This window comes from Lissotriton helveticus, chromosome 12, assembly GCF_964261635.1.
Source record: "Lissotriton helveticus chromosome 12, aLisHel1.1, whole genome shotgun sequence".
Classification (NCBI taxonomy): Eukaryota; Metazoa; Chordata; class Amphibia; order Caudata; family Salamandridae; genus Lissotriton; species Lissotriton helveticus.
Window position 1 is genome coordinate 83,971,766 of NC_136073.1, and position 24,585 is coordinate 83,996,350.

General features: G+C 46.2%; 1 protein-coding gene across 1 annotated transcript in view; it reads left to right on the forward strand.

The window, feature by feature from the left end:
- The first annotated feature begins 5,446 nt into the window (after window positions 1–5,446).
- Window positions 5,447–24,585, forward strand: part of LOC144797882 (extracellular calcium-sensing receptor-like) — a 328,213-nt gene continuing 309,074 nt past the window's right edge. Inside the window, exons 1-2 of the mRNA XM_078668684.1 lie at window positions 5,447–5,635; window positions 6,820–7,638. Coding sequence (XP_078524810.1) covers window positions 5,447–5,635; window positions 6,820–7,638 — 1,008 coding nt within the window. The remainder of the gene's footprint in view (window positions 5,636–6,819; window positions 7,639–24,585) is intronic.

Consider the following 24,585-nt stretch of genomic DNA (forward strand, 5'->3'; position numbering starts at 1 on the left):
ACCCCACTTGTACCGATGGGTACTGTAGGAGATTTGTGTATCTTGGCACCTCGTCCCTTTCTTTTTTTATTTGGGGGTTCTTTATTAGTGGCACCCAACGCCTTCTTCCCTCTTGTCATTACCATGGCTGGACTACTCATATTACTCTGAGACTGAAGGGTAGAATGTTCTGGACTAGTGGGGAGCAAGCTAGGTGATCTGGACAAGGAGTGGATAGTAGAAGCAACTGCATCTGGGGTTATATGGGTGATGGGTCGCTGGGCACATGGTAATGATCCCCTCCTTAAGAGAGTGGGATCAAGGGAGAGTCTACGTTCAGTAGCCTCAATTTCGTGAATTAATACAGATTCCGCTCTCACAAGAAAGGCATCAAGTGTACCCACCACCCTGTCCCCCACTCTCCTTTTGTCCATAGTAGAAGAAGATGAATAAGAATTAATTCAATCAAAATGTAATATCCCGCTATCATGTTAATTGTATTTTTATGTTAATTGTATTTTTATCGCGCACAGCTGCCCCAGCAAAGGGGCGTCCTGGCGCTTGGACAGACACTACAACATAACACACAATAAAAGAAAGGGGCAACTATTCAGAGACGGGAAACAAGAAGGTTTTAATCGCCTGCCTGAAGGCAAGCAGGTCGTCAAGAGCTCGAATATGGACCGGAAGCGAGTTCCATAACCCTGCCGGAAGCACCCGGAAGGAGCGGCCACCCATTCTGCACAATTTAAAACGGGGGCATACTGCCAGGTGGAGCGACTCAGATCTCAAGGACCTTGAAGGAAAATAGGGAATAAGTAAGTTGGCAAGTGCCGGCGGCGAAGAAAACTTCAAAATTTCTGAGATGCACTGCAGCCAAGTGCGGCAGTCCAAATTTAAGTAGTCTTACTGTTCAGAAGTTGAGATGACAGAGGGGTGGCCCAACCCAGCCTCGTTTGGCCTCTGATGGCCTCAGACGGTCCCGCCCTTGTCCCGGGCTTAACCCGGCGCGACCCGCGCACGATCCTGCGACGCGAGGGCTCAGCTCAATTTTATGCCCCTCTGGGCACAGTAAGGGCGGTGGCGGCTTCTGCCACAAAGGCTCTCGGGACTAGCAGTCCCCCCCTCTCCACGCTGGCCGCGCTCTGTTGGTGATAGGCTGCGGCGGCGAGGGGGGAACAAGGTGACCAGCGGCAGGGCAAGAAGGGCGGCAGCAACAGGGTAGGTGGCCCCACAAGTAAGTTTTCCTCTGAGCTCCCGCTCCACCGGGGCTCTGCTCAAATGTATGCACCTCCGGGCGCGGTAAAGGCGGTGGTGGCTTCCGCTGCAAAGGCTCTCGGAACTAGTAGTCCCCCCTCTCCACGCTGGCCGCGCTGTGCTGGTGATAGGCTGCGGCGGCGAGGGGGGACCAAGGTGACCAGCGGCAGGGCAAGAAGTGCGGCAGCAACAACATAGGTGGCCCCACAAGCAAGTTTTCCTCTGAGATTCTGCTCCACTGGGGCTCAGCTCAAATTTATGTGCCTCCGGGTGTGGTAAGGGCGGTGGCGGCTTACGCCGCAAAGGCTCTCGGGACCAGTAGTCTCCCCTCTCCACGCTGGCTGTGCTGTGTTGGTGAGAGGCTGTGGCGGCGAGGGGGGACCAAGGTGACCAGCGGCAGGGCAAGATGGGCGGCAGCAGCAGGGGCGGTGGCCCCACAAGCAAGTTTTCCTCTGAGCTCCCGCTTCACCGGGGCTCAGCTCATATGTATGCGCCTCCGGGCGCGGTAAGGGCGGTGGCGGCTTCCGCCGTAAAGGCTCTTGAGACTAGTAGTCCCCCCTCTCCACACTGGCCGCGCTGTGTTGGTGAGAGGCTGCGGCGGTGAGGGGGGGACCAAGGTGACCAGCGGCAGGGCAAGAAGGGCGGCAGAAACAGGGTAGGTGGCCCCACAAGCAAGTTTTCCTCTAAGCTCCTGCTCCACCGGGGCTCAGCTCAAATTTATGCGCCTCCGGGCGCGGTAAGGGCGGTGGCGGCTTCCACCGCAAAGGCTCTCGGGACTAGTAGTCCCCCCCTCTCCACGCTGGGCGCGTTGTGTTGGTGAGAGGCTGCGGCGGCGAGGGGGGGACCAAGGTGACCAGCTGCAGGGCAAGAAGGGCGGCAGCAACAGGGTAGGTGGCCCCACAAGCAACCTTTCCTCTGAGCTCCCTGATCTATTATTCAAGAAGGTACCAATCCCAGTGGGGAAGATGCTGCCAAGAGAACTGGTTTGACATGACCACAGAGGAGGAGTTGCTCATTTCCCTGTTCACACTGCTGGAGTGGGTACACAGGCTCTGCTCAAAGGAAGAATGGTAGGGATTGCCTGCAGTGTGGCACAGAGGAAATGTTGCAAACATGGCTAGGGTAACCCCTTGGAACCTTTACCCCAGTAGTTAGGGAACAGCCCAAATTCACCAATCGCCCCAGCCGCAGGCTGGTGCAGTGCATAAATGTCATCCCCAGTACACTCTTCATAACTTTACTGACTTAAAGAAGATCAGAGGTGGACTAAACCTTCTCTCTGAGACCTGAGATGAGCCCTGAAGAACTAGACGTTCTCTGTCTTGTACGCAAGACAAAAACATGAACTCCGACGATCATAAGGCTGACCACCCGTTCAAGCTACATGGACACAACAAGGCACAAGAGGCATTTCCTGATGGTTTCCAGCTGAGCAGTTTCCACTGGACCTGACCTGACCAGATAGTAGCCTCGGTTGCAGTCTGTTCTGATGACCAAAGTGATGTACCTGAGATCCTGGACCCCTGGACTGTGTCTAGATAGACATCTACCATCCATGAAAAACCAATGAAAACCTGTGATTTAGAAAGATTTTGGCCCCAAATACCTCTGAGGATCAGGGAAAAACATGCCAAGCCCACCTGAGCTAGGAGCGTTGCTTAGGTTTCCCCAACTTGGGATTTTTTAGACAATAAATGCCTTTGTAGTGTGACCTTGCAGAAATGGTATCCGGCCTTGTGGTGCACTTTTTGTATGTAGCCTGTGGCTTTGCCCTACCTGAGGAATCTGAGCTCTAAACAAAGTGACTAAGAGCGAGCAAAGTAATCTTGACAGGCAAAGCTCTAAAGGTATCGGGCCTGAAAGGGACCTTCCCTGTGTGCAGAATTCAAATCTCTTCTGCTCTGAGATCTCCCAAAAACACACTGCTTCACTGGGACCCCACCAATGGCTATCTGACCTTGTGGAGCCATTCCTGCTTTCACCCCCACTGAAGATTTTGGACTTCCATTTTTAAGAGTGACACCTCCAAGCGGGTCAAAGCTGGTCCCTGCATCCAACGTGTTTTTCATTTTAGTCACACCTAGGCCCTGGTCTACCGCAACCGGTTGCAGTTGATGCTTAAAACATCTGTGCTATTTTTATTATCAATTTTTCTAATTCAGTTTAGAATTTTTATTGTGTTGCGTTTTGTCTGGATTACTGTTTTGGTAGTGCATAACGACTTTACCCATTGTCTCTAAGTTAAGTCTATCTGCTCTATGACATAGCTACCAGGAGGTAGACCTCAGGTTAATTTAGTAATTTTAGAGGTTCACCCTTATTGGGACTGTTCTTATTATTGAAAGTGGTTAGTCAACCCCTGAACTAATAAACCATTTTCCTACAGTTAGGTTTACGTTGGGCATGAATTAGAGTTAGGCAAAGAGAAAGGTATGGTGCAAAGCATGGCTTGAAGTGTTATTCTATTATGGTTTAAATAAGGGATGTTGATGGCTTAGTTTAGTTTTCACTAGTTTAAATTATGGTTAAAGGGATATTGTTACAGTTTTTGAAAAAGGTGTGAGAAAAGGTTGACACTGGAATGAGGAAGTCGCTCCCCGTATACTGACAAAGCACAACAGTGCAAGGGACATTTGCCTGTGTTCAATGCACTGATAACATTTGATTTTATCACCTCTAAATTTTTGTATTTTCCACAGACATACATGCTAGCCATATCTTCTATGGATATACAATTTGGAAAATATTTCAAGGCTGGACATAATCAATCCATCTTTATTGACATGCATGTCATGAAAGAGAAACAGGCATTCTGGTTGAGTTGACTGGGCTGGCAGACAGTTTTAATTACCTCAGTTGCAACCAGAACAACACTAACACAGTTGTGCAAGCAATATTTTTTCAGTCTCGTTAAAATTATTTCTAAACTTCACAAATATCTGTTTGCAAGAATAATTTACAGTTTTTTTAACATGTTTAATTTTGCACTAGAGCAGTGGATCTTAATCTGTGGTCCAAGAATCCCTGGGGGTCTACAGGGCCTACTCAGGGGTCTGCAACTGTTACAAAAGTTCACCCTGGCTTACATGATAAGGATATTGCAAGTCATCACAGAGTTCCATAATCTTATAAAGGATCTTGGCCTTCAGCCTCATTTCTCTATATGGTTACGAAACTCCTCATTGACTTGCAATATCCTTATAATGCACCGGGGTATCCCCTTAACAGTAGTGCTGGGATTACCCTCTGTTCTGTTTTGTGGGCAATGTATTTCTTTCTTCCAGTACAGCTGTACTCAACTAAATGTTTGGGGTACTTCGACTTTTTTTTGGACAGACTGCCCTTTTTTGTGTCTCAAGAGTGGCATACCCATACTCTTTTGAACTGTTTAACTCCCTATTGTGTGCCCAAAGGTTTATTTGTTTTTCTATGGGCTGTGCTTCTTTACCCCAGTGATTAAAATTACCTCAAATTTCTTGAAATACCTGTATTTTCTAGATTCTCTGTTGGCACATATTTACTGGGCATCCTTCAATGTTGGACAAATTCTTCTCAAATCATTTAGAGAGCTTGTCAGCCCCTGTTTCATATTTTCGAGTTCTTCGCTGAATTTCTAAACTCCTTCCTGGGAAAAAGTATATGTACAGTATAGTGTGAAAAAGTGTTTTTTTAATCTATATCTACAACGCTTTGCCACCTTTGGTCTTTACCATCTTACCATGAATGTTTGTTGTTTGTCGTATATGGTGTTGAGTTATTGCTTTTAATAATGTATATGTATTTACCACATGTATTGTTATATTGATTGTGATATCATTGTTTTGTCACTATGAATGTCACTGTCGAAACTTTTTCATTTAAAAAAATGTATGAATAAAATGAAGTGGTTTTAACAGTCCTATGGGTAGTGCACTGAGCCTGTATTTATCATTGAGTATGTACAAGATCTGACTTTCGCCAGATCCCTAGTTGCCTAGGAATGTTACTATTATAAGAAATGTTTCCCTGTCCTAGTAACTTTTAGTAGTTTCAGGGGGCCCTTGTTCTATTTAGTCTAGTGTGAAAAAATGTAGAGTATTAATTGAATCATTTAATTGATCTTTTCAATAATTGTTTTCCTGGGTGTATTAGCTGGGTGTGTTTATATTGTGAAGTGACATACTTAACACATACAGGCCGATTCCGATTTCGACCGGAAGGGCTCCGAACAATGTTCGGAGCCCTTTCAACTGAATCCGTCAGTGCCGGCCGGATTCTTTCTGACCGAGCCATTCCGATGGGCTCGGTCGGGAAGGAATCCGACTCAGAATCTCGGATTGCAGACGACAGGCTCAGAGAGCCTGCCCACAGTCCGGAAACCCCTCAATACTCCCCCGGTCACCTCTTTACGACCGAGGGAGTACGATGGCATCTTTTCACTGCCTTTTCATGCCGGTCTGTCCGGCACAAAAAGTCAGTTGGAAGCTGTCTCTGGGGACCCCCAGAAGGGCCCCCATGGGTGTGAGTCCGCGGGATGGCGGCCTGGGGGCATCTATGGTGCCCCTCCGTTGATCCCTGCACCCGTTGGCAGGCACCTTGGGGTGCCGGCCGCAGGGTGCACAGGGATGAACCGCACCACTGCATTTGTATGTATGTATGTATGTATCGCCTATTTGTACCGCGCTTACTGTCACCCAAAGGGTATCCTGGCGCTTGACACTTAGAACACCGTGATGTTATGCTGTCGTGGCAATTACACTACCCTAGGGAAAAGATACGTTTTTAGACCTTTTTTAAAGGAGCAAAGATCCTCGACGATTCTCAGAGAAAAGGGTAAAGAATTGCAAGCATGCTTTCCGGTTGGATTGTGAACCATACGAATGCGACTGAACCCTGTTCGGTCGCATCGTACTAGCAGGGATGTATGACGTTATAACGCATACTTTTACTCCGCAGACCATTACAACGCGACTTTTACTCCGCATACCGTTACAACGCATAGCGCCTTGGGGCGCTGGATAGTGGTAAGTATAATTTACTATTCTAACTCCAGTCCCCGTGGACCCTAGGGAAGGTGTTGGATAGTAAATTATACTTATCCCCTATCCTAGAGCGCCCCCCAGCGCAATGCGTTGTAATGGTATGCGGAGTAATGGTCGCGTTGTAATGGGTCTGCGGAGTAAAAGATCCGTTGTAACGGGTGTATACCTACTAGCAGGGATGTAACTGATGACAGCAGGTCGGCCGGTCGGTTACAGCTCCTGGCCGATGTCGGATGAACTCAGGTCCGTCCGACATCGGAATAGGCCCCATAATGTTATTGTTATGCCCATTATGTCATAATTGTTTATGTGACTGCTATTTTAAATATTGAGAAATCCATTTGTAGCCCAACTTAAAGAAGTGATTCCTATGGTAGAAAAGTTACACTTCCCATAGCTAACAAACATTCTGTAAACAGGCTACCACAGTTATGGAGTTGCTTTCTATTGAGTGCAGGATCTGGTTGGACTTCAAATTATACTGCACATCTTTTGCTAATATTTACAAATTACAAACAAATCTGCAAAATGTAAAACTATTTTTCTATTTCTTTTACAAAAGATTAGTTACTTTTCAACAAGTCCAATTCTGAGTGACCGGAATCAATTTCCTTCCTTTTTCCGCACCATCCCCAGCGATGAGTTTCAATCCCTTGGATTAGCACAGTTTGTGATTCACATGGGATGGACCTGGGTTGGTATTTTGGCTACAAATAATGATTATGGACAACAGGGAAGTCAAATACTTCAGGACAAGCTATTCAAGGCCGGTGCTTGTGTGGCCTTCAATATCATATTAATCCAAGCAGATAAGAATGCCATCCATTTTGTCCAAGTGATGAAATATTCAATGGCCAAAGCCATTGTTGTGTTTTCTTCCAGTGCTGAGCTGGTTCCCCTACTGGATGAGATGTTGAGGCAGAACGTGACTGGAAAGATTTTGATTGCCAGTGAAGCCTGGTCAACATCTCCATTCCTCTCCATCAAGCAATACTCAGAAATCTTGGTTGGTACCATTGGGTTTGCAATTCGCATTGGAGAAATGATGAACTTTCAAGAGTATTTTATTGGCATTCATCCATCATCCTCTACACAAGATCCTTTTATCAGAAAGTTCTGGGAAAAAACATTTGGTTGCCAGTGGTTAAACCAAGAAAACGTCTTAATGATCAAGGACAATTTAACCAAGATGTGCACAGGTAATGAGAAACTGAAGAGCCTTCCAATTAACAGCATGTCTGACTTTAGAATCACCTACAATATTTACAATGCAGTGTATGCCACAACACTTGCTTTAGAAGATTTGAGGCTGTGTGTACAAGATGGAGGGCTTTTCATTCAGGGGACCTGCAAAAATATCTCAAACTTCTATCCATGGCAGGTATGTTTTTTCTGAGGCAAATATTATGTATGAGATTGTAAAAGTAAACAATATTCCTGGACTGTTCAACATGTTTACAAGTATTTTGGGTGCATATTTTTATGATCAGATTTCATTGTTTTTTAAAATATTTATATTTTCTTTGTCCAAAATGGTCAAATAGTGGGCTTAAATAGAAATGGGGGTTGACATTACTTTTCTTAGATAAGTGTAGTTAAAGGGGTCCCACCTAAAACCCACCCAGATACGATCAAACTTTTTAATGGACCCGATGCTCCTTGTATTTAGCCAGAGCAAACTCTAGATCATAGATTAGCCGGAGGCAAGCCCACCATTTGGTTACCCTGGGTGGTAAGGGATATATCCATGCTCTTGCAATACACAGCCTGGCAGAAATGATAATAATAGTGAGGAGTTGTCTCTGCACACTGCCATCATTCTTCCTGGGTCCTAGCTGTATGATCTCCTTATGTGTGAGCTGTATGTCTATACCAATACTGGAGCTGGAGAGTTGTATAAACCCCTGTCGAAAATTGATAAAGCATAGGGAAGGCAGCAAACATGTGAAAAATATCAGCTGCCAAAAGACCACACTTTGGACATTTAGGGCATCATTAGGATGGCGAGCGGACTTTGTCCGACCGCCATCCTCGCGGTAAAAGGGACCACCCGTCATAAGGGCGGGGGTCCCGTGTGAGCAATTAGGATGCGCCCGCCACAGTGGCGGCCACATCCTGCATTCTTGGCATTGTGGCGGAAGGTGCACTCAGCACCGCCCGCCACAATGCTAGGAAGGCATGTTGTGCACTTCCATGCACAACATGGCAGGCACCGTGTGGAGCCTGCCATGTTGTGCATGGAACTGCTGGGGGGGTACCATAGCAACGGGCCCCCACTGTCAATTCCCGCATCCCTTTCCGTGGTGGCAATGCCGCCACAGAAAGGCATTGAAAAATGCACATTCTAATATGGCTGGTGGTGTCTTTCAGACACCGCCACCATATTGAACCCTTTTGCGCCCTGTCGACATGTCGATTGGGCGGAAAAGCTGGGGGGTCCACCGCGGACCTCCCAGCCAATCTAATATGGCGGGGGGTCTTTTCTACAAGCATGAAGGGTGGATTGCCGCCGCCCGGCGGGGGCAATCCGCCCGCCATCCTAATGGGGCCCTTAGTCTTATCACCCAGCAATTCCCCACCCATTTAATAATTTTGTCTGGTGTTTTGTACAAAACACATAGAGTTTCAAATTGCTGTAGCTTCAGATTTCTTGAATGAATAGATTGGTCAATAGTATCTTAAGCTGAGCTTATTTCAGAAAACTGTGACTGAAAGGGCCTGGGGCCACTTGGTGGCAAAAGTGGTGATATCATTAACATTATACCGGGCGAGGGCTAGATAAAAGATTTCAGAGGTGCTCTAAGTAAGCTATTAGGTATATCTGAGTGATGGGCCAAAGTTGTAAGCTTGCAGCCCATCATTAAAGAGTAGCTAATCTGTAGGTACTTGAAAAAAAGAAGCTGTGTAGAAGGTTATAGACTGCCTGAAGCCCAGTGAATGTACGAAAAGCCATTGAGGATGTCATTATGGCCAAGAGAACTAAAACCATACTGGGACCAGGCTCTTCCTGCCTGGTCATTAAATATCTCAGGAAACATTGGGTTATCCGAAAGTGGTGTATCTTGGTGCATAAGGGTAAAAACATATTTAGCTGAAATCTCTCTTCAAATAGCAACTATATTTCTATGATCTGAAATCGAACTCGTTTGAAATAGTTGGGATCCGTTAGTCTATACAAGAATAATTTGAAATCACGCCCAAGAATGAAATTAAAAAAAAAATCAGCAGTGTCAGGATTGGAAACTGTGAAGGCACCCAGCAAACGCTGCCCAACAATAAAGTTTAAAATCGGGAAGTGAAAATCCCCCTTGATTGTACTGTAGTTTAATAAACCGGATTGCCCACCTGGCCAGTCGATAGCCCCAAATAAAGAGACTTATAATTCCATCAAGTAGTTTATGAAAAGAATTTGGGAGCCAGAAAGGTATAGCCCGAAATACATATATACACTTGGGTTGAATGTTCATTTTGATAATATTTAAATGACCGATGATCAATATGAGGAGGATATTCCATACCCTAAGATTTTTGTTCTCCCGATATTAGGAGCAGTTCATAATTTAGCTTGATAATCTGTACCACCTGTGAAGTCAAACGGATGCCTCAATACATAACTTCATTGGATCTTTAGGTTCAAAATTAAGAATTAGTAATATTTAGGTCATATTCAGCCTTTATACAGAAAATTCATCAAATCTGTCAGTTTTATAGATGATATAATTGAGAACCATTGAGAGGTGGGGGGAAAGATTGCCACGTCATCTTCATAAGCTGTAATTTTCAGTTCAAGATCACCTGAGACAATAGGCTGGATCTGCTCATTGAGTTTCAAGGAGCCCAGCTTTGGATCCATATATAAGGTGAGTAAGGCTTGTAGCATTGGATAATGGGCACCTCTTCCTGGTACCCTGGTGGATCTGAAAAAGTGTAGGAGAAGTTCCAAAATATTGTGGTTGGCCAACAGGTTTTTGATATAAAGTCTGTACTCAGTTTTTAAAACGTTCCCCAACGTTCCCCAATGCCAATAGTGATTTTGTTGCACAAAGACATGACCAGTTTACCTGGTCAAATGCTTTCTCTGTGTCTAAGAGTATCATATCCAAATTCATGCCTGATTTTGCTGCCATATCGAATGTGAACACTGCAGTGTTAACATGGGATGTAGTATCACGTATGAAACCATGTTGCTACGATGATATCAACACAGCCATATGTAGAGCAAATATTTTTGCATCTGTATTAGTAAGATAGATAGGGAAGGAAAAACCAAGCTCCTCCAATGGTTTAGATTTTTTCAAGAAATTAACAATATTAATCCTACTCCAGGAGTCAGGGACTCTACCATTAATGTTGATATCTTGAATAACGCAAACAAGCTGAGTGAGAACAATACATTTAAAAATCATATGAAATTCCAGGGGAATAGTATCTGCTCAGGAAGCCTTGCATGAGGGAAGCATAACCAGCACTGTCATAATTTCACTCAAAGTAATTCCTGCCTCAAGAGCAACATAGGTAGAGCAGAGCTCTGAGTAAAGAGCCCAAATCTGCGGCTTCAAAATCAGTAGACTGGTTGTAAAGATCGCGATAGAAGTCTGAAAATTGCTGAGCAATCCCATCTGGATTAGTATACATCCTGCTTTTCTTCCCTTTAATGCTCTGTAAAAAGTTCTTTGATCTTATGTCTGATATTTGTGTCCTAAAACCTACCCTACTTATTCCCCATACTCATATTGTAGGGTCCAGTTCTTATTAAACCTTACAGCTAACTTAACCTTTAAAACCTGACCCAAGTTAGATCGCTTTTTCAATTAAAGAAAAATAAACAGGCTATGTTCAGGCCCCCCTACTACTATATTAGAGGCATGTAGTAATTCAAGGGTTAATCTTATTAATTGTATGAAATCTGATTGTTGTGGGTCCTCCAGGAGGAGGAAGATCGTCACTGAGAGCTCCACCTCCTACCTTTGTCCCCCGGGCTCACCTATGGACGCCATGTGAGCCGCCAATGCAGTGCTGACCTCTGCCTCCTTTCTGCATGAAATTACCCCATGATTGGTGTTTTGATTTGGTCTCTCGCCACATATGTGGCAGCTCCTCGGGTGGGGGTGACATAGGCTTTTGACACCGGTCTGGGTCTGCTGCTCTGCTCTGTTGTGCTTCTTTCAGGGTGGAGGCTGGGATCTAAGACCTAGGGCGATGGAGCCTTCACATCCTGGAGACTTCCACGGAGGCCGCGGCGCCCACTCAATGACAAAAGGGCGGGTGGAAACCACTATTGAGCTGGATACTGTCCCCCTCCAGGGACAGCAAGGACATCAGGAAGGGAAAATCCATGAGACCTCTTCAGTCGGGCAGTCAGCCTACTTCAGGTTTACTCTTCAAAAATTGATATTCCAGCAGTTTGTAATTTTTCTGAAGTCCAGCACTTTTCCTACTTTTGCACAGACTGGAGTGAGAATAGTAAATCTTACACGCGTATCAAGAGAGAGAGCGAGGACTAGAAAGCTAGTCCAAGTCCCCGTGGTTTATATGTGTTATCAAGAGAGACTAGCTTAAATATGACCAATATTGTTAGGACTCTAATTGAGATTTTTCATGGGCATCTCGTTGGTGAGTTCCTGAAGCCCTCACCCACCAACCTAGTTGGTGGCATGCTCCATCATCGGGCCCACCCAGTGACACCTAATGTGTCCCGGGTGTGCTGCGACGCCTGATTACAGCGGAGCTGGTATATTACTGAGAGTGCAGTGTGAGTTGTAAAGTGGAGTGTGAGTTAAAACGGCTTGGCGAGGGTCCCAGTATCCGAGGGTAAATTAAGTTTTAATAACTGGGCCCCCGTCAGTGGTTAAAATAAGGCTAGGGATGTTTAGGGAGGTGAGGTACTATCCCCAACATCCATCAGTTGGTCGACATGTTTCAGCCAGTGCCTTAAATTAAATCTGCAAACACAACAATGATGGACAGAATGTGGATCAATGTCACACATTCACCCCAGTCAAAAGACCTGGGCCCAAATCCATAGTTTTTCCACTCCACACCACCCTGGGTTAGACAATAGCAATTAAATCTGGCTTTCCTCAGGACCTTTTAAAAATAGTGTAGTGCAGGTTAAAAGAGGAGTGTAATCCAGGCTATGTGTTACACTCACTAAGGTGTTTATCTAAGTGTGAGAGGGTATTCCCTTCTCATAGATGCGCTTAAATTTTGCTGCCAGTGCTTCCAGGAGTGAAGCGGTAAGGGGTTGTCCAGCTTTTCTGGTCAGAGCCTGCCTTGTTCCTGTTGCGACGGCGATGTACTTTATTATTCTGAGTTCAGCCATACTAAATTCGAATTTCTACCATGTTCCCTGAGTCAGTTCGGATTATAAGAATGTAATAATCTTAACTGCCCATTCTGACCTATGAGAACAGGTAGCCTTCAATAGGGAAAAACGAAAATGGCTGTAATTCACTTTTAGAACATGCTACACACATCAGAGCATGACCAATGATTTCTCTTCTCACTGTGCCACTTTTTGAAGCCTGACAATGTTCTTATTGAGACAAGAAGTTGAGTTACAGCGCCAAGACACCTACGGGTATAAGTCGCGCTTTACAAATAGCAAAAATAAATAAATAAAAAACACCTTATACTTACAATGCAGCCTGACCTGGGGCCTACCATAGGGGTATCTAATATGAAGCAATGGGAAGGTTTAGGGACTGGCAAGTGGATGCACTTGGCCAAGTCGACATGGCAGTGCCCGACTGCACGCAGGCCTTGCAATGGCAGGCCTGAGACACACTTTACAAGCTGCTTCTGTGGGTGGCACAACCAGTGCTGCAAGCCAACCAGCAGCATTTGATTTACAAGCCCTGGTCACACATGGTGCACTGTACTAGGGGCTGTCAGATAAATCAAATAACCCAATCATGGAATCCAATTAGTAGATCAATTTAACATAGGGAGCACTAGAACTGTGGCACTGATTGGCATTGGCACAGTGCCCAAAGCATAAATCCAGTAAAAACATGTCAAAACAGAGGAGGCATTCTGTCAAAAATGAAAGGGAGACTCACGCCAATGATGTCAGGTCTAACACGTGTCCCCTCCAGCTGAAATATGGGGAGAACTACCCTTCCCCTTGGGAGTTCTCTTCGCTAAGGTGGAAAAATCTGGACAGACCATCAGCATTTGCATGTTCTGTTACAGGGCGGTGCTCCACCGTAAAGCCCATACCCTGTAGGGAAATGGACCACCTCAACAACTTTGGGTTCTCACCCCTCATCTGCATCAGCCATCTGAGGGGCCTGTGGTCGGTCTGAACCCGGAAGTGAGTCCCAAACAAGTATGGTCTAAACTTCTTCAGTGCCCAGACCACAGCAAATGCCTCACCCTCAATTGCACTCCACCTCTGTTCCCGTGGAAGTAACCTCCTACTGATGAAGGCTACAGGTTGGTCTAGTCCCTATTCATTAATCTGTGATAGAACAGCCCCCACACCATGCTCTGAAGCGTTTGTCTGAACAACTAATTCTTTTGAGAACTTGGGTGCTTGAAGCACGTCTTCAGGGCGTCAAAAGCCTTCTGGCAGGTGTCAGTCCAGTTCACTTTCTTGGGCTGCTTCCTGGAAGTCAGCTCAGTTAAGGGTGGAACAATGTTGCCATACCCCTTGACAAACCTCATGTAGTACCCCATGAGTCCTAAAAAGGCTCTCACCTGTGTCAGAGTCTTTGGGGGTTCTAATGCCAGGATGGTATCAATCTTGGGTTTTAGGGGCGCCACCTGGCCACTTCCTACCTGGTGACCCAAGTACACAACGGAACCCAGCCCGATCTGGCACTTATTTGCTTTGATCGTGAGACCTGCCTTGCGCAGTGCCATCAACACTTCCCAGAGGTGCTGCAAGTGTTCCTCCCAACTGGCGCTGAATACTGCAATGTTATCTAGGTAGGCGGCACTGAAATCCTCCAGCCCAGCCAACACCTGGTTGACCAACCTCTGAAAGATGGCAGGTGCATTCGTCATCCCAAAGGGCATAACCCAGAATTGGTAGTGCCCATCTGATGTGGAGAATGCCGACCTCTCCTTAGCCCCATCAGTCAAGGCGATCTGCCAGTACCCAGACGTCAAATCAAACGTGCTGAGGTACCGGGCAGCCCCCAACCGATCAATGAGCTCATCTCCATCTCCAGAGCTCATCAGCTCTGGGGATGTGGTGTGCATCAGTCCTGGTGACTGAATTGAGCCCTCTGTAGTCCACACAGAACTGGAGTTCTGGTGTGGCACCCAGCGAGGCAGACTTTGGGACCAAGACCACTGGGCTGGCCCAAGGACTGTTTGAGGACTCAATGACCCCTAAAGCAAACATCTTGGATATTTCTTCCTTAATGTAAGCCCTAACCTTGTCAGTCACACTGTAAGCCTTGTGCTTGACAGGAGGACTGTCACCAGTGTCCACAACATGGACGCATCACTCTGTGACACCAGGAACTAAGGAAAATAGATCAGAGAATTGCCCCAACAGTTGGCGACAATCTTGCTGCTGATCAGGGGTCAGTGTGGCAGAGAGGCTGACACCATCCACTGACCCATCTTGCTCTGTTGCAGACAGGAGGTCAGGAAGAGGCTCGGTCTCCTCCTCCATTCCATCATCTGTCGCTAGGAGCATGCCCACTTCGGACATTTCTAAGTGGGGCTTTAGGCGGTTAACATGCAGGACCCGCAAGGGGTTCCCAGGAGACCGCCAGTTCACCAGATAAGTGACATCACTCTTGCACTCCACCACCTCATATGGACCGGTCCACCTGTCCTGGAGCGCACAAGGCTCCACAGGGGCCATGATCCAATTTTCTGTCCAGGTTGAAGCTCAATCAGAGTGGTATTCTGATCGTACCACCGCTACATTTCTTCCTGGCTGGCTTCCAGATTCGCCTGAGCGAGATCTCTGAAATGCCGAGTCTGGTTCCTGAAGGCCAGCATGTAACTATACACATCCTGGGGAGGTTTCCTGGGAGCTCCCAGCCTTCCTTGACCAGACTCAAAGGTCCTCTTACCGGGTAACCATACAAAAGCTCAAAGGGGCTGAACCCTAGAGACTTTTGTGGCAACTCACGGTAGGCAAACAGAAGGCATGGCAAGAGGATGTCCCACTTACGCCTCATTGGTTCTTCAAGACCCATGATCATGCCTTTAAGGGTCCGGTTGAATCTTTCAACCAGCCCATTTCCTTGTGGGTGGTAAGGAGTAGTGAACTTGTAGGTTACACCACACTCCTTCCAAAGAGACTTCATATAATTAGAAATGGAGTTTGTACCTTGGTCAGACACAACCTCTCTGGGGAACCCCACATGGGAGAAGATCCCCATCAGTGCACGTCCCACCACGGGGGCCGTCACTGTCCTTAGCGGAATGGCTTCCGGGTACCGGGTAGCATGGTCCACTAAGACCAGATCAAAGCTGTTGCCCATGGCTGTCTTGGGGTCCAGTGGCCACACAATGTCAATGTCCACCAGTTTAAAGGGGGTACTGACTACAGGGAAAGGTTGGAGAGGGGCCTTGTGCCTCCTTCCACTTTTCCCACTTGCCTGGCAAGTTTGACAGGTCCTACAATGAGTATCTGAACTCTTCTGCATCTGGGGCCAATAAAAGTGGGAGACAACCTTTCGAAGGTCTTGTTCTGCCCCAGATGACCAGCTAAAGGAACATCATGAGCCAAACCCAATAGGAGGGCTCTTAAGCGCTGGCGGACCACCAGCACACGGGCTGACCCAGGCTCAGCAACCTTAGGCTCGCTATACAGGAGACCATTCTCCCAGTAGATCCAATGTGATCCAGACTGATCACCTGCTGTCTGGTTTGTGGCCAGTTGCCTCAAACCAACAAGAGAAGGGCACTTCTTCCGCTCTTCACAAAATTCCTCCCTGGAGGGACCCCCTTCTTGCTGCCAATGGGTCAGCTCTGGTAGGTAGGCAAACAGAAGGAATGGCAAGAGGACGTCCCACTTACGCCTCATTGGTTCTTCAAGACCCATGATCATGCCTTTAAGGGTCCGGTTGAATCTTTCAACCAGCCCATTTCCTTGTCGGTGGTAAGGAGTGGTGAACTTGTAGGTAACACCACACTCCTTCCACAGAGACTTCATATAATTGGAAATTAAGTCTGTACCTTGGTCACACACAACCTCTCTGGGGAACCCCACATGGGAGAAGATCCTCATCAGTACACGTCCTACCACGGGGGCCGTCACTGTCCTGAACGGAATGGCTTCCGGGTACCGGGTAACATGGTCCACCAAGACCAGGATAAACCTGTTGCCCATGGCTGTCTTGGGGTCCAGTGGACCCACAATGTCAATGCCCACCCGTTCAAAGGGGTTACTGACTACAGGGAAAGGTTGGAGAGGGGCCTTGTGCCTCCTTCCACTTTTCCCACTTGCCTGGCAAGTTTGACAGGTCCTACAATGAGTATCTCAACTCTTCCGCATCCTGGGCCAATAAAAGTTCGAGACAAGCCTTTCAAAGGTCTTGTTCTGCCCCAGATGACCAGCTAAAGGAACATTATGAGCCAAACACAGTAGGAAGGCTCTGAAGTGCTGGGGAACCACCAGCAAATGGGTTGACGCAGGCTCAGTAACCTTAGGCTCGCTATACAGGAGACCATTCTACCAGTAGATCCAATGTGATCCAGACCAATCACCTGCTGCCTGTTTTGGGCACTTCTTCTGCTCTTCACAAAATTCTTCCCTGGAGGGACCCCCTTCTTGCTGCCAATGGGTCAGCTCAGGTAGGTTTCCCAGTTCAGAAACTTGCTCCCCTGTAGGTTCCAGGTCATCCCCCTCAAGGTCTGCCTCCTCCTGGACCGTGGGAACAATGATGGCTGGTTTCCCGCGCCCCCTACCTCTTCTCTTCAAGGCAGGTCCCTGGGCCATACTTTCAGGCTCCAGTGTCTTTTGAACACCCTTAACTGCCATAGACCGAGTGGTCATACATGCCCACTCAGGCAGACCCAACATCTCTAAATGCGCCTTCCTCTCCACCTAAGCACAAGGGGAGCTTTCTAAATCATTGCCTAACAGAAAATCAACAGGCATGGATGGCTCACAGCTACTTGAAGAGTACCAGAGACCCCCCACTCAAAAGGAATTTGAACTACTTTGCAATGGCTCTCTGTGTTGTCAGCGGTAACAACTGGGAAGAATGCATTAGGGACGGACTACCTGCTCTTCAGAGACCAATTGACACTTTACAGCTGTCACACTTCTCCTGTGTCTCTGAGAGCCTCCACTCTATGGCCATTGATGGTGACCCACTGCCTGTATTTTTTAGTGTTCTCAGGCAGCTGAGTTTTAGGGCCCATCTCAAAATCTCCTAATGAGACAAGGGACATTTCTGCGGAACCCCACCCACCTTGGGCACCCTTCTCTTCCCCACCCAGGGCTACACTAGCCATCTAACGGGGTGGTGCACGGGGTGGCACATACTGTCCTTTCTGAGGACACTGGAGATCATACAACGGTGTCCCACCTGCTTACACTGAAAGCAGGTAACAGGCCCCCTATGAACAGGTTTACCTGTCGGCAGTCCTGACTTCTTTTCAAGGGAGGCTGGGAACACTTACCTTGGTTCCCTTGGGAATTACTTTGGGGTCCTTTTTGGGACTCCCTCTGTTTACCCTTGTCCCCCCCACTCTTCTGCTGGGGACCCTGCCCACCTTTGGCGGAGTCTCCCACAAGACCCTTGTGGACCCAGGTACTGACCCAGCAGTCCGCCTGTTAGGAAAGCTTTCTAGGGTTAGTCAACTTGCAATCAATAAGGTGCTGGCGTAGCTCTGGAAAGCAATTAGCAGACAAGTGCTCCCTAGCAATCAAATCATAGAGCGCTTGAAAATTATCAACATTGCTACCCCTCACCCAACCATCCATAGCTCTGCAAAAGAAAGACACATATTCTACCCAAGTGGTTCCCTCCAGTTTCTTGCAATTCCTGAACCTCTATCTAAAGAGCTCTGGAGTTAACGCATACGTTGTCATCAGTGCTTCCTACATGTGGTGGTTAGACATCCTTTGCTCAATGGGTAGGTCTAACAAGGTATCCCTCCACTCAGTCAGAAAGCGGCCCCACAACCCTGCTCCCCAATCCTTCTCAGGGACCCGTGGGCCAACATTGCTATCTCATAGGCTGCAAACCACTGACCAATATATTCTCCTTTGTCAAAATCTTTGATGACATCCTTGGGAATATGTACTCTGCCTTCTGAAGGCACAGATGGTGCGCTGCCAACAGATGGATTGATTTCTAAGCCCTTGGCCTTGATTTCTAACTCCCTCAACATTCTCTCATGCTCCATTCTCATTCTCTCCCTTTCCAAAGACAGCCTGTTATTATCTGCTTCCCTCTGACTCTCCATCTTAAGCTTAGCCATCTCCAGCTCGTGTGCCCTATTTCTCTCCTGTCTTCCAACTCTCTGGGGGACAGGTCTTTGGAAGAGATGCTGCTGCCAGGCGGGGACGGCACCCCTCCCCTGGCTGGAAATTCTGGCCCATCAATTTGCCTATTTGCATCCCCAACAGGCTCCACCACAAGATCAGGGACATTTCTGGCTTCTACCCAGGCCCTCAGCGCCTTTTGGTAGTCTTTCTTTTTAGAAATGCCTGGTGTAGCAACTTTCAATTTCCTGCAGAGATGATTGAGCTGTTTCATAGTGTAGGTTTCCAAACTCTCTTCCTCAAAATCAAGATCCATAGATGCAACAGATGCTGGTTTACTCATTGTAGTAAGAAGTGGGAGTTTTCAGGAAAAAACTAAAAGTGCAAGGAAAAGGATTCTAAAAAAGTATGTGGTCGCGTTTGGTCTGCACTCACTAGTAGTGTACACCAATCACTGTATATGAAACACAAATACAAAGTCCAAATCCTCACCGCAGACCACCAATGTTAGATTGGGGTCTCTAGTTGGCAGTGGTTATCACCTTTGTCCAAATAGGGACCCTTACTTCTAAGTCAGGAAAAGGGGATTACACTCCTTAATAACCCCTGCTCACCCCCTTGGTAGATTGGCACGAGCAGACAGGCTTATCTCAGAGGCAGTGTGTTGAGCATTTATGAATATACACAGTAATACAGTGATAACACTACAGATGAACACAACACAGGTTTTATAAAAATAAGTATTCTTTATATAGACTTAACACAAGACCACAAATGACAAAAATCGATAATACTACAGTTAAGATTACTTATAAGATGATTAAAGTCTCTTAGTTCAAGTTGTTGGTAAATGTGACAAAGTTCTCAACAAAGTACCTGGATGCGTAACGCAAAGTGAACAAAAGGTTCGCAAAAGGGGAGATGCGTTGGTTCGGTGCCCCGGGGGACCGGTTGCGTCCTTCATTAGTGCTTGCGCAGAGTAGGGGACTCGTCGTGAGCCTCACCGGTGCGGAGGTGATGCGTAGAATCTCGGCCTGCTGACCCGTTGCGATGTGCAAGATGGCGAGAAGATGGCACCCTTGATGCGACGATGCGATGAATTTATTTTTATTTATTTAAAGAGTTTTTTATAGCGCGAACAGGACCCATGGGTATCTGAGCGCTTTACATATCATGAGGTAGTAAGGAGATACATCTTGTACAGTAGAGTTAAATAAAGAGATATGACATATAAAAGACATTAAACACAATACCTACAGATTTTTTTTTTTAAGTGTTCTTTCCGTGGCTTGAGGTAGATAGGTTTTCGGTAATTAAGTTCACTAGTCCTGTATTTTGACCTGTGATTTCCATCTTCTCCACCCATGGAGTATAACTCTGCTGCTATGTTAAAGACGATCCAACTAGAGCTATGGCAGGAATTTGCTCATTAAAAATATTTTTGTTTCCCTCTTAAATGTTACTGTGTTTGTTATCTTTCTGATGTTTGGTGGAAGAGAGTTCCAGATTCTAGGGGCTGCTCCAGAGAACGCTCTATCATAAGTTCTTTTCTTCCGGAACATGGGTGGTCTCAGTACCAACTCCTAGGCCCTCCTGGCAGGTCTATTTCCTCCAGATAGTACTATTTTCTGGGGAAGATATCTTGGAGTGTTATAGTGAAGTTCTTTGTGTGTGATACATGCCATTTTTAGCTGAATTCTGGCTTCGTACGGTAGCCAGTTTAAAGCTTTGAGGTGTGGAGAGATATGGTCGAACTTCCTTGAGCCAGTTATAAGTCTTGCTGCTGCGTTGAGGCATGCTTTTAGCGGTGCTCTGGAGATTTGTGGTATGCCTGCTAACGTAGTGCACCCATATTCAGTCCTTGAGATGACCAATGATTGTACTGCTAGCTTGAGATCTGCTTTTGAAATGAAGTGTTTCACCTTTCTAATGTAGTTCAGGTGAAAGCGGGCACTTTTTGCCATAGCCTTGATATGTTCTTTCATATCCAGGTTCTCATCAAGTGATATTCCTAGTGATTTAGCTGAGTCAACTAAGGTAGGGGTGCAGTTTAGCGCCGTGATCATTCTGGCCCATTCCTTAACTTCTGTATGTTTCTTTGATGGTGAAATTAGAAGGAATTCTGTTTTTTGAGCATTTAGTTTTAGGTGCTTGATTGTTAACCATTTTATTGTCATTTCTAAGGCCTCATTCATTAACCTGATGTCTTCCAAAGACGAGATCTTGAGGTATATCTGCGTGTCATCTGCGTACATGTGAAAGGAAATTTTGGAGTTTCGAAGATTTACTGCGAGAGGTTCGATATATTAGTTGAACAGTGATGGAGATAGTGTGGATCCTTGAGGTACTCCAATCGTGTTAGGACATGATGTTGAAAGTGATTGATTGACTAAAAATCTTTGTGTTCTATCCTGAAGGAAGGATTCAAACCTCTTCAACACCGTACTATATATGCCTATCCTGTCCTGTAGCCTGTTTAGTAGTTTTACATGACTCACCGTGTCGAATGCAGCTGATAGGTCTATGAGGATGAGTAGACATGATCTATTTTGGTCTAAGGCTTGTAACGCATCATCAACTATCTGTAAGATCGCTGTTTCAGTGCTATGTCCTGTTCTGAAGCCCGTCTGGCATTCATCCAAAAGAGAGAAATTGTCTATGTGTTGGTTGAGTTGACTTTGCACACATTTCTCTATTAGTTTGGCGAGTACCGGAATGTTGGTTACCGGGCGAAAGTTATTCGGATTGTCTGGGTCCGCCGTCAATTTTTTGATAATGGAGACTACTTGACCTGTTTTTAGGCATCCTGGTAGAATCCCTTGTGATAAAGAGGCGTTAATAATTTTTGTCCATAATGGAATCATGGCCTGGTTGATTTATTTTAAGCATTTCGATGGCAGGGGATCACTATAGTGGTTATTAGGTCTGATTTCTCGTAGCGTTTTGGCAATGTTTTGGTCTAATAACTTGAAAGAGTCCCAATGGGTTTTGTTTTTTGCTCCATTATCCTTAATTAAGGCGTTGGAAACACTCGTTGTAAGTGTTTGGCTTTCTAGGTTATCCGCTGCACTCTTGAGCTCACTTTCCAACGTGTTGGATTTGTCTGTGAAGAAGGTAGAGAAAACTTTGCAGTTTAGTTGTGTTTTTGTGAGTTCTTGGTTCAATTTGGCTGCCTTGTTGGACTGTTGTTTTAGTATTTCAAATAATTTACGCGGTCTGTTTTTGGCGGAATCCAATTCTGATCTGATAAATTCCTTTTTGGAGTTGAGGGTCTTTTTGTTGTACTCTTTTCTGGTTTCTCTTAGAGATTTCAGTACGGGAGAAGAAGGGTGTTGTCTCCATTTTCTTTCCGCCATTCTCAGTTTACGTCGTTCCTCATTAAATGTCCCATTGAACCAAGAATTTTTAATCTTCTCTGTAACTCTTTTCAGTTTAAGAGGCATTGTGGAGTTGACTATATCCGTTATAGAAGTATAGTAATAGTCCGTTAGATCATTTACGTTCTGTATGTTCTTTGGTAGTTGTAGGTCCTTTTCACAGCTTTCTAATAAAAGTTCAATGTTCGAATCTTTCGTGTCCCTCACCCACATTTTAATTCTGTTCGGTTGAGTGTGTTTGTTCTTTTTCCATGTGGGAATCGTGAATGTTATGACATGATGGTCTGACCAGTCACAAGGCTCTATTGCTCTACCTGAGATATTCTCGTTTTTTGAAATTATCCAGTCCAACGTAGCTCCTTTCGAGTGAGTTGGCTGTGTACAAAATTGTGAAAGATTGAGCTCAGCTAGGAAATCTTTAAATGCATTTATTTGTTTGTCATTGCTGTTGTTCCAGTGTAGATTAAGGTCCCCTAAGAATATATTGTTTACGTCGTTGTTAGGAATTGCTGTGATGATCTCAATTATTTGTTCTATGAACGGCATATTGTTACCAGGTGGGTGATACAGTGCATGCAGATTGTATGTTTGGTTGCATGTCATGACTATGTGATGACGCCCTGGCAGCCTTGCGACTACTCTGTACTTTGGAGCCATGACAGGCCCTGCGACACGCTACTCCAGTGATGCGATGGCGACTCTCACAATGGCGTTGCGCTTCTTCGGTGATGCGACAGAAGACAGCTACGATAAACACACGCTTCCAGGGAGATGCAAAGAAGGCTCGCTTCTCCGGCGTTGCGATGATTTCAGCTACGGCAGCCACACGCTTCTTCTCGATGCGTCACGCTTCCAGCTCCCAGCGGCTCGCAAGTGACTGGAGTCAGAATTACCAGCAAAGGAAATTCAGGAGGGAGATGGAGGTGAAGTCTTTTGTCCCTGAGACTTCAGCAGGGGGCAAGCACAGTTCAACCCTTGGAGAATATTCTGTAGATGAAAGTCCTTACAAAGTTCCTTCTCTTTTCACTTGGAAATGAAACAACCACTGCAGGTCAACCAAGCAAACAGCACACTGGCAAAGGGGCAGTCCAAACTCCTGCAGCTTCCTTGTTTCTTCTCCTTGGCAGAAAGGTTTCTTGTTCCAGAAGTGATCTAATTTCTTGGGATATGGGTCCCAATATTTATACCCCAAAATCCTTTGTTTTCTGAAGGCAGAGAGGCCTCTGCCTAGTCCAAACCAGTTCCTGAGCACTTTGTTTACATGACTCTCTTCTTCCTTCCACTGTGCAGGGCAGAGACATCAGCCGCCCCACAAGAGGTGGAGCCTGCACAGGGGAGGGAAGATACAGCTCTGGAGCACTCTGTTGGCATGATTCCTCCTCTCCTTTCACAGTGCAGGGCAGAGACATCAGAAAAGCCACAGGGGGTGGAGCCAGCATTGTAGAGGGAAGGCCTAGCCCTATTCAGGTCCCAGGTGCAACACACCCCTCCCATCTAGATGCTGATCTCTTTATTCACCACCGGGCTGCCCCAACCTGTCTCCTGGAATTCCCCAGCCCTGTCACACACAAACCCAGACAAGGAATACACAACTCAGCAGAGGCAGGCTCAAATGGTCAGGCAAGCAAATACCTGTTTTCTAAAAGTGGTATTTGCAGGCACAGAATATTAAAATTAATTTTCCTAAAATATGTGCTTTATTATTCTGAGTTCAGGCATATTAAATTCGAATTTCTACCATGTTCCCTGAGTCAGTTAGGATTATAAGAATGTAATAATCTTAACTGCCTCTTTCTGGCATATAAGAACAGGTAGCCTTCAATAGGGAAAAACGAAAATGGCTGTAATTCACTATTAGAACTTGCTACACACATCAGAGCATGTCCTACCTTATACTTACAATGCACCCTGCCCTCGGGCCTCACATAGGGGTGTCTAATATGAATCAAAGGGAAGGTTTAGGGACTGGCAAGTGGATGCAATTGGCCAAGTCGACATGGCAGTGCTAGACTGCACACAGGCCTTGCAATGGCAGGCCTGGGACACATTTTACAAGCTGCTTCTGTGGGTGGCACAACCAGTGTTGCAAGCCTACCAGCAGCATTTGATTTACAAGCCCTGTGCACACATGGTGCACTGTACTAGGGGCTGACAGATAAATCAAATAACCCAATCATGGAATCCAATTAGTATATCAATTTAACATAGGGAGCACTCACACTGTGGCACTGATTAGCATTGGCACAGTGCCCAAAGCAATAGGAGTGGAAGGGTATGCTCAAACATGAGTCCCTTGCTCACTGCACCATCAGGATTCAAGCAAGCTGGGCCGAAGATGGCTGTAATACCAGAAACCGGTCCCCGGAAGCTCGTTTCCTTTCCAGTAAAAAATTGGCTTGGTAGTTTGGTCTGCCCTGTTCCCATGATGCATTGGGCCAGGGTCAGACTAATTTGCATTTAGCCAGGTTCTGAACTGGGATGGTGCAGTGAGCTAAAAAACGGTGATAGATCAAGCCCTGATCTTTTGACTGGGTAGGAGTGT